Genomic DNA, 11,083 nt, shown 5'->3' on the forward strand with positions numbered 1-11,083 from the left:
TTTATTGGCTCTGTTGCATGGTAAGCAGTATAAAGTTGGACCTGGTAACAAGGACACTTGGGAAAGCAGTCAAAGAAGGACTTTTGTAACATTTGTATGAAAAAAAAAGGAGAAACATGGGCTAACAGTTCTTTTAGGAGTATGCCAAACAAAATGAATGCTTATTCTCCAAAAGTCCTAATTAATAAAAGGCCTGAACTTGACCTGAAGGGAGGTTTTTAGCACCATGTTGTGTAGCTCTGATTTGAGCACTGTAATGGTTAATAGGTAATCATGACTTGAAGACACAAAAAGTAGCTAATTAAATTTAAGGATGACACTAAGCTAGAAGACAAAGTTAAAAATCCTTGGACTACAGAAGAAAAAGGTCATGACAGCAAAAGCATGATCATAAAAGAAAAAAATTAAAACTTTTGCTCTGTGAAAGACCTTGCTGAAAAGGATGAAAAGAACAAACCGTGGACTGGCAGAAAAGGTCTCCCAACTATCAGTATGTATCTGATGAAGGACTTACATCTAAAAATACACAGAACTTTTAAAACTCAATAGTAAAAAAGCAAAGAGTCCAAGTAGAAAATGGTCTTAAGATCTGAAGACACACATCACTGAAAAGGATATAGAGATGGCAAATAAATAAATAACACTATTCAACATCATTGGAAAGTGAAAATTAAGATCATGGTATATATCACTATACATCCATTAGAATACCAGAATAAAAAACGGTGATAAAACCAAATGCTGGTGAGGGTGCAGAAAAGCTGGGTCTTTCATACGCTGCTGGTGAAATGTACAATGGTGCAGCTACTGTAGAAAACAGGCAGCTTCTTAAAGACCTAAACATACTTTACCATATGACCACACAGTTAAACTCCTGGGCATTTATCTCAGAGGAATAAAAACTTACGTTTGTTCAAAAAGTTGTACAGGACTATTCAACGGACTTTTATTTTAACTGCCAAAGGCTAAAAGTAACTATGGTTAAACAACTCTAGTACACCCACACCATGGAATATTATTCACCAACGAAAAAGAAAACAATTCTTGACACAAGCAAAGACTCAAATGGATCTCAAAGGCCTTATGCTAAATGAACAAAGCCAATCTCAAAATATCATACATTGTATGAGTCCATTGTCAAAACAACAAAATTATAGAAAAGAAAAACAGATTACTGGTTGACAGCGGTTAGGGACGATGGAGGGAAGGTGAACATGACTATGCAGGGATAGTATAAGTGGTATCTTTGTTGTGATAGAATAGTGCTGTATCTTGACTGCTATCATAGCCACAGAAATTTACACAAGATAAAGTGAAACAGAACTACAAACTACATATGTGTACTGTACCAATGTCAAATTCCTGGCTTTGAAATGGTACTATAGTTATATGTGACGTAACCACTGGTAGAAACTGCGTGAAGGGTACATGAGACTTCTTTACTCTGCAACCACTTAAGAATCTCTAATAATTTCAAAATAAAAAGTAAATAAAGGTATACTTAACAATTTAAATTAAGAATATAATGACTTTGTACCTGAACCATACTTTTATGAATATCTGTAGTCTAGGAATAACTAACCCACTGCAGCAGGAAGAAGTGGCACTGAATTAGGGGCCATGGAAAAGGCAGAGACATTAAATTGGCAAGGTAGAAAAATTAACTAAGAAGTCTTTAAAACTATTAAACACAAGGATGCAGATAAGCTTTTTTGAAAAACAGTAATTACCTTAACATGAAATTCATTATCCAATAAGATGTTTTGAGTCTTCAGGTCATGATGAAGTAGAGGAGGATTCATATTGTGCAGGTAATTTACACCTAGAGCAATTTCATGCAGAATACGAAATCTCAATGGCCAAGGAACATCAGGATATTCGATTTTCTTTATATGAAAATAAATAAAACCAAAATTAGTGGCCAAATTTATTTCCACTTTGAAAATGAAATATTCCATGAGAATAGTATAAACTAAATATCTAGTATAACTAAGTATAGGGCAAAATATACTTATTTTATTACATAGTATCTATCTGACATTCTTTAACATCCTTGGATCTTATTTTCCTTATAGAGAAAATAATGACTTTACGGTACTAATATTTCCTTTTAGTATTTACTGGCAATGCACTACATGGTATGGGGTCTCTCTTCAGTTGAGTAGTTTATTTTTATCTATATAATACCCAGACACATACATTTATACTCGACATATCTTCTCATTCTAGGTTGTTCAGTTGCTAAGTCACATCCCACTACTTGTGATCCCATGGACTGCAGCATGCCAGGTGCCTCTGTTTTCTACTGTCTCCTGGAGTTTGTGCTCAAATTCATGGCCATTGAGTTGTTGATACTATCTAATCATCTCATTTTCTGCCACCCCCTTTTTTTGCCTTCAATCTTTCCCGGTATCAGGGTCTTTGCCTACGAGTCGGCTCTTCCCATAAGATGGTCAAAGTATTTGAGCTTCAGCTTCAGCATTGGTTCTTGCAATGAGTATTCAGGGTTGATTTCTTTTTAGGATTTACTGAATTGATCTTCTTGCTGTCCAAGGGGCTCTCAGGAGTCTTCTCCAGCACCACAGTTCAAAAGCATCAATTCTTTGGCATCCACCCTTCTTATAGTTCAACTCTCACATCCCTATGTGACTACTGGAAAAACTATAGCTTTGATTACATGGACCTTTGTAGCAAAGTGATGTCTCTGCTTTTTAATACGCTAAGTTTGTCATAGCCTTCCTTCCAAGGAGTAAGTGTCTTTCAATTTCATGGTTGCAGTTACAGTCCACAGTGAGTTTTGGAATCCAAGAAAATAAAATTCATCACTGCTTCTACTTTTTCCCCTTGTATTTGCTATGAAGTGATTGGACCGGATGCCATGATCTTAGTTTTTACAATAGTGAGTTCCAAGCCAGCTTTTTCACTCACCTTTTCAACCCTCATCAAGAGGCTCTTTAGTTCCTCTTCACTTTCTGCCATTAGGGTGATACCATCTGTACGTCTGAGGTTGTTGATTTTTCTCCCAGCAATCTTGATTCCAGCTTGTGATTTATCCAGCTTAGCACTTCACATGATGTACTTTGCATAGAAGTTAAATAAGCAGGGTGACAATATACAGCTTTGTTGTACTCCTTTCCCAATTTGGAACCAGTCAGTTATTCCATGATTGGTTCCAAATGTTGCCTCTTGACCCACATGCGGGTTTCTCAGGAAACAGGTAAGGTGGTCTGATGACTCCCATCTCTTTATGAATTTTCCAGTTTGTTGTGATCCACACACTGAAAGGCTTTAGCATAGTCAATGAAACAGAATATGTTTTTCTGGAATTCCCTTGCTTTCTGCATGATCCAATGAATGTTGGTAATTTGATCTCTGGTTCTTCTTCCTTTACTAAATACAGCTTGCGCATTTATAAGCTCTTGGTTCATGTACTGCTAAAACCTAGCTTGAAGGATTTTCAGCATATCCTTGCTAGCATGTGAAATGAGCACAACCGTATGGTAGTTTGAACATTCTTTGGCATTGCCCGTCTTTGACACTGGAATGAAAACTGATGTCTTCCAGTCTTGTGGACATTATGCATTTTCCAAATTTGCTGACATATTGAGTGCAGCACTTTAACAGCATCATCTTTTAGGATTCTAAATAGCTCAGCTGGTATTCCATCACCTCCACTAGGTTTGTTCACAGTAATGCTTCTTAAGGCCCACTTGACTTCACACTCCAAGATGTCTGGCTCTAGGTGAGTGACCATGGTTATCTAGGTCATTAAGACCTTTTTTTGTGTAGTTCTTCTGTATACTCTGGCTACCTCTTCTTAATCTCTTCTGCTTCTGTTAGCTCCTTGCCATTTCAGTCCTTTATTGTGCCCATCCTTGCATGAAATGTTTCCCTTGATATTTCCAATTTTCTTGAAGAGATTTCTAGTCTTTCCCATTCTATTGTTCATTTAAGAAGGCCTTCTTATCTCTCCTTGCTATTCTCTGGAACTCTACATTCAGTTGGGTTCTTTCTCTTTCTTCCTTGCCTTTCATTTCTCTTCTTTCCTCAGCTTTTTGTAAAGCCTCCTTGGACAACCACTTTGCCTTCCTGCATCCTTTTTGAGATGGTTTTGTTATTGCCTCCTGTACAATGCAATGAACCTCTATTTATAGTTCTTCAGGCACTCTGTCTACCAGACCTAATCCCTTGAATCTGTTCATCACCTCCACTGTATAAACATAAGGGATTTGATTTAGGTTATATCTGAATAGCCTAGTGGTTTTCCCTACTTGCTTCAATTTAAGTCTGAATCTTGCAATAAGGAGCTCGTGATCTGTGCCACAGTCAGTTCCAGGTCTTGTTTGGCTAACTGTATAGAGCTTCTCCATCACTGGCTGCAAAGAACATAATCTTTTTTTGATATCGACCATCTGGTAATGTCCATGTGTAGAGTCGTCTCTTGGGTTGTTGGAAAAGGCTGTTTGCTACGACCAGCATGTTCTTTTGACAAAACTCTCTTAGTCTTTGCCTTGCTTCATTTTGTATTCCAAGGCCAACCTTGCCTGTTATTCTGGGTATCTCTTGACTTCCTACTCTTGCATTCCATGTATAATATAGAAACATTACAAATGTAATGCCTTTATTTCCTGGTACTTACAAGTAATAGTCATCTGAATTTTCTTAAATGTTTTCCTAACTTAAACATTAATACAGCTTCCCAGGAAGAGGAACATACTCAGAAGAAGTAGATAATCATTGCGGAAGAAGGTAGATGAGTGCTCAACCTGTATTTTATGATTCCTTCCAGAAATTAGCAATGCCCCTTAGGAGGCTCTAGAATTTCTAATGGGCTCCAAATTTGGGTACCACAGTATCTACTGGGGTGCTGGGGTATGGGAGGAAAACATTAGAATCTATGCTTACATTCATTCAAAAAAAGGAAATTGTGTTTTGTATCTTAATTGCTATGTTGGTTACACAAATCTTACTCACTGACACTAGTCACTTTACTCTGCCCTTGTTTTCGATTGTGCCGTCACACACAATGTGTTGCATCCTAAAATAAAGAGGAAGTCACTCCATGAGTAGTGACAGGGGCACCCATGCTCCCTCATTTGCTTATAGAACATTGTGATGCACCAGAATTTAGGAGTGTTCAGTGACTGGATTTTACAGATTATGTTACTACTCAGTTTTAACTAAAGCAACCTTAACAAAACAGACCCAGGTATTTAAAAATATCTCTTGAGGGAAACTGTGGGCTAGAGATAATCTTAATAAGGTCAAGCAAACAACAGTAGACGAATACACACATTTTGAGAATGAGGACCTTGCCCCCTCAAAGTTGTTTACTAATGGTTTTCATAGTTAAAGACAGTAATTGGTACCTTGAGAAAAAGGGAATACGGTTCATGCCATTGCCTATTATTGGAAAAACTCAGGTATTTGATACTCAGAGATAGATAATTTGGCCTATTAATTCAGAACTTTGTGAACTGATACTACTAACATTTAATTAGAATACTAAATTGTCTTTAACATAAAATAAAAGCTGGCTTAAGCCAACAATAAACTGTACAGTGTACAGAGTCTGTCTTTTTTCTCTCCTGCTCCTCTCCCACATATATATACCTGTGGATACTGGAATTCAGTGTAAGCCTCAGGAACCTAAGCAGCATAATCGAGGTGACTAGAATGCAGGGTCTGGCTGCACAGTATTTTTAACAACACAAAAGAAGCCAGAAATGGTGAAATTTTACCACTGCAACTGTTTGTCATTATTCTTATTTTGGCTCACATGTAAAACCAAAGCACTGTATAGGTTAACTAACAGAATTCTAGCCACTGAAAATGTATAGTACTTACCCTATGTAGGAGCTCATTTAATGATCCATTTGGCATGTATTCGGTAACTATTCCTAAAAATTCAGGCTCATTGCAAATTCCCAAAATTGGAAGAATGTAACTAAATCGAGCTTTGTGTAAAATTTCAGCTTCTCTTAAGACATCATTTCTTTCACTAAAGAAAAAAAAAAGCATAATTATTTCAAAATAATGAAAAATACACAATTATCATGCCCATAATATTAATTAATTCTGGATTTTTCCATTCATTCATTAGCTTTTGATCTCATGTAAATTAGGCAACTTTTCTCAGTTTCTTCATATTTAAAGGAGGGATAATCTCTACCTTACATATTCCATAGGTCTGTTTAGAGACCAAAATAACATATAAACCACTGACAGAAAGAAGTGCTACACATAGATTAAAACTGTACTTTTCCTAGGAAAGGCAAAGAACACAATGTTTATAAAGTCTATTTGTATTAAAACGATAGGTGCTTGAACCAATTACATAAGTCTCTGTTGTATTAAAATGATAAAATTTTATTAGACTGTTACATTAAATTTTACGGTTGCATATCATGTAAAAATTTTCTAAATATCCTGAATATTAAAACACTTAAATGTTATAGATTTTAATGACTAGATGATAATAGTCGCATAAGGGTCAATAATACTCAGAAATTATAGGCTGGAACTCAGGAAAAGAACACTGAGAAGAGATAAATGCTTATAACATTCCTGGGCTAACTCTGGATTCCAGATTTATTTCCTTATTCATTCATAAAAGAAATAAGTGTTGAACTTTCATTATGAATAAACCACAGTGCTCAGCCTTATGGAGACAATTAAGTTAAAAAAAAAAACCCCAAAACACAGTTTGGTGAGTTCCCTGGTGGTGCAGTGGATAAGAATCTGCCTGCCAAGGCCGGGGACATGCGTTCAGTCCCTGGTCTGGGACAATTTCACACGCCATGGAGCAACTAAGCCCACGGGCCACAATGACTGAGTCCACTCACCTCAACTACTGAAGCCTGCATGCTCCAGGGCCCTGCAGACACAACTAACGAGCCCCTGGGCCACAACTACTTACGCCAGGGCACCTAGAGTCTGTGCTCCACAAGAGAGGCCACTGCAATGAGAAGCCCATGTGCCACAACTAGAGTAGCCCCCACTCTCTGCAAATAGAGAAAGTCCATGTGCAGCAACAAAGACCTAGCCCACCCGAAGATAAATAAAGCAGTGTGTACATGTCAAGTAAATAAAAAATTAGATAAAAAAATACAGTCTGTGCTCTCAAGCTGTCCAGAAACCTTTTTAAGAAACATACATACTCATCGTGATCTTGACTGGTACATTTCCAATGACTAGTGGGCTTCCCAGGTGGCGCTAGCAGTAAACAACCTGCCTGCCAATGCAGGAGACAAAAGAGACTCAGTTCAAACCCTGGGTCAGGAATATCCCCTGGAGGAAGAAATGGCAACACACTCCAGTATTCTTGCCCATATTACTGATGAACACAGACGCAAAAATCCTCAACCAAATATTAGCAAATCAAATACAACAACACACTGAAAGCTTCATACACCATGATCAAGTGGGATCTATCCCTGGGATGCGAGGATTCTTCAATATATGCAAATCAGTGAATATGACAAACCATATTAACAAACTGAATAAAAATCACATGATCATCTCAATAGATGCAGAAAAAACTTTGGACAAAATTCAACACCCATTTATGATATAAACTCTCCAGAAAGTGAGCATAGAGGGAACCTACCTCAACATTATAAAGGCCATATATGACAACCTACAGCAAATATTCTCAACGGTGAAAAACCTAAAAGAATTTCCCCTCAGATCAGGAACAAGACAAGGGTGTCCACTCTCAACATTATTATTCAGCATAGTTTCAGAAGTCCTAGCCACAGCGATCAGAAAAGGAAAAGAAATAAAAGGAATCCAAATTGGAAAAGAAGATGTAAAACTGTCACTGTTTGCAGATGACAATGATACTTTACACAGAAAATCCTAAAGATGCCACCAGAAAACTACTAGAGCTCATCAGTGAATTTACTAAAGTTGCAGGATACAAAATTAAAACAGAAATTTCTTGCATTCTGATACACTAACAAAGAAAGATCAGAAAGAGAAATTAAGGAAACAATCCCATTTACTATTGCAACACAAAGTATAAAATACCTAGGTATAAACCTACCTAAGGAAGCAAAAGATCTGTACACAGAAAACTGAAAGACATTCAGGAGACATCAAAGATACAAACATATGGAGAGATTCTTAGATTGGAAGCATCAATATTGTGAAAATGACTATACTACCCAGAGCAATCTACAGATTCAATGTAATCCTTATCAAATTATCAATGGCATTTTTCATTGAACTAGAACAGAAAATTTTACAATTCGTAGAAAATACAAAAGATCCCAAATATCCCAAAACAACCTTGAGAAAGAAAAATGGGAGCTGGAGAAATCAGGCTCTCTGACCTCAGATTATACTACAAAGCTACTGTCATCGAGACAGTATGGTACTGGTACAAAAATGGAAATACAGACCAATGGAATAGGATAGAAAGCCCCAAAACAAATCAGTGCATATACAGTCAACTAATTTATGACTAAAGAGGCAAGAATATACAATGAAGACATCCTCTTCAATACGTAGTGCTGGGAAAACTGGATGGCTACTTGTGAAAGAATGAAATTAGAACTCTAATGCCATACACAAAAATAAACTCAAAATGAATTAAAGACCTGAATGAAGGCCAGACACTGAAAAATTCTTGGAGGAAAATATAGGCAGAACATTCTTTGACATAAATCATAGTAGGATCTTTGCTGACCCACCTCCTATAGTAATGTCAATAAAAACCAAAATTAACAAATGGGATCTGTGCTTATTATGTGCACATGAGCTCATTAGCTCAGTCATGTCTGTTTCTTTGCCACCCTATGGACTGCAACCCACCAGGCTCCTCTGTCCATGGGATTTTCCTGGCTAGAATAGTGGAGTGGGTTGCCATTTCCTCCTCCAGGGGATCTTCTCGACCCAGGGATCAAACCCACATCTCCTGTATTGGAGGTGAATTCTTTACTGCTGAGCCACAATTGAACTTAAAAGTTTTTGCACAGCAAAGGACACCATAAACAAGACAAACAAGGAAATATCTGCCAATATTTTCTCCCTCAGAATGGGAAAAAATACTGGCAAATGAAGTAACTGTCAAGGAATTAACCTCCAAAACGTACAAACAGTTCAAGTAAAAAAAAAACCAAAACACAAAAACCCAATCAAAAAATGGGTGGAAGACCTAAATAGACACTTCTCCAAAGAAGGCATACATAGGGCCAACAAACACCTGAAAAGATGCTCAGCATCATTAATTATTAGAGATATGAAAATCAAAACTATAATGAGATATCATTCACACCCATCAGAATGACCATCATTAAAAAAAAAAAATCTATGAACAATAAATGCTGCAGAGGGTGTGGAGAATGGGAACTCTTGAACTGTTGATGGGAATATAAACTGATAAAGCCCTATGAAGAACACTATGGAGATTCCTTCAAAAATTAAAAATAGAACTACTGTATGACCCAGGAATCCCACTACTGGGCATATACCCAGAGAAAGGCTATAATTCCAAAAGATAAATGCACCCCAATGTTCACAGCAGCACTATTTACAAGAGCCAGAACATGGAAGCAACCCAGATATCCATCTACAGATGAATGGATAAGGAAGATGTGATACATATGTACAATGAAACATTGTTACTCAGCCATAAAAAAGAACTAAATTGGATCATTTGCAGAGATGTGGATGGACCTAGAGACTGTCATACAGAGTGAAGTTAAAAGTCAGAAAGAAAAAAACAAATAGCATATTTTAACGCATATATGTGGATTCTAGAATAATAGTATAGATGATTTTATTTGCAAAACAGAAATGGAGACACAGACAACAAACATTGGACACCAAGGCGGGAAAGGGGGTGGTGGAATGAACTAGAAGATAAGGACTGACATATATACACTATTGATACTATGGGTAAAGTAGATAACTAACGAGAACCTACTGTATACTTTAGGGAACTCTACTCAGTGCTCTGTGGTAACCTAAATGGGAAGGAAATCCAAAAAAGAAGGGAGACATACATATATATATATATACACATATATATATACATACACACACATATACATATACAGATGATTCAGTCTGTAGTACAGAAGAAATACAACATTGTAAAGCAACTATTACTCCAATAAAACCTCCCAGAATATTGGAAATAAAAGCAAAAATAAACAAATGGGACCTAATTAAACTTAAAAGCTTCTGCACAACAAAGGAAACTATTAGCAAGGTGAAAAGACAGCCTTCAGAATGGGAGAAAATAATAGCAAATGAAGAAACTGACAAACAACTAATCTCAAAAATATACAAGCAACTCCTAAAGCTCAACTCCAGAAAAATAAATGACCCAATCAAAAAATGGGCCAAAGAACTAAATAGACATTTCTCCAAAGAAGACATACAGATGGCTAACAAACACATGAAAAGATGCTCAACATCACTCATTATCAGAGAAATGCAAATCAAAACCACTATGAGGTACCATTTCACGCCAGTCAGAATGGCTGCGATCCAAAAGTCTACAAGCAATAAATGCTGGAGAGGGTGTGGAGAAAAGGGAACCCTCTTACACTGTTGGTGGGAATGCAAACTAGTACAGCCACTATGGAGAACAGTGTGGAGATTCCTTAAAAAACTGGAAATAGAACTGCCTTATGATCCAGCAATCCCACTGCTGGGCATACACACTGAGGAAACCAGAAGGGAAGGAGACACGTGTACCCCAATGTTCATTGCAGCACTGTTTATAATAGCCAGGACATGGAAGCAACCTAGATGTCCATCAGCAGATGAATGGATAAGAAAGCTATGGTACATATACACAATGGAGTATTACTCAGCCATTAAAAAGAATTCATTTGAATCAGTTCTAATGAGGTGGATGAAACTGGACCCTATTATACAGAGTGAAGTAAGCCAGAAAGAAAAACACCAATACAGTATACTAACACATATATATGGAATTTAGAAAGATGGTAACAATAACCCTATATACGAGACAGCAAAAGAGACACTGATGTATAGAACAGTCTTATGGACTTTGTGGGAGAGGGAGAGGGTGGGAAGACTTGGGAGAATGGCATTGAAACATGTA

The 11,083-nt window shown here is 37.1% G+C and overlaps 1 protein-coding gene across 1 annotated transcript in view; it reads right to left on the reverse strand.

The window, feature by feature from the left end:
* Positions 1 to 11,083, reverse strand: part of RIPK2 (receptor-interacting serine-threonine kinase 2) — a gene marked incomplete at its 5' end in the record, with an annotated part of 40,409 nt that overhangs the window by 21,763 nt on the left and 7,563 nt on the right. Inside the window, 2 exons of the mRNA XM_010862227.1 lie at positions 1,731 to 1,886; positions 5,848 to 6,001. Coding sequence (XP_010860529.1) covers positions 1,731 to 1,886; positions 5,848 to 6,001 — 310 coding nt within the window. The remainder of the gene's footprint in view (positions 1 to 1,730; positions 1,887 to 5,847; positions 6,002 to 11,083) is intronic.

Source organism: Bison bison, unplaced genomic scaffold (genome assembly GCF_000754665.1).
Source record: "Bison bison bison isolate TAMUID 2011002044 unplaced genomic scaffold, Bison_UMD1.0 scf7180017858048, whole genome shotgun sequence".
Lineage (NCBI taxonomy): Eukaryota > Metazoa > Chordata > Mammalia > Artiodactyla > Bovidae > Bison > Bison bison.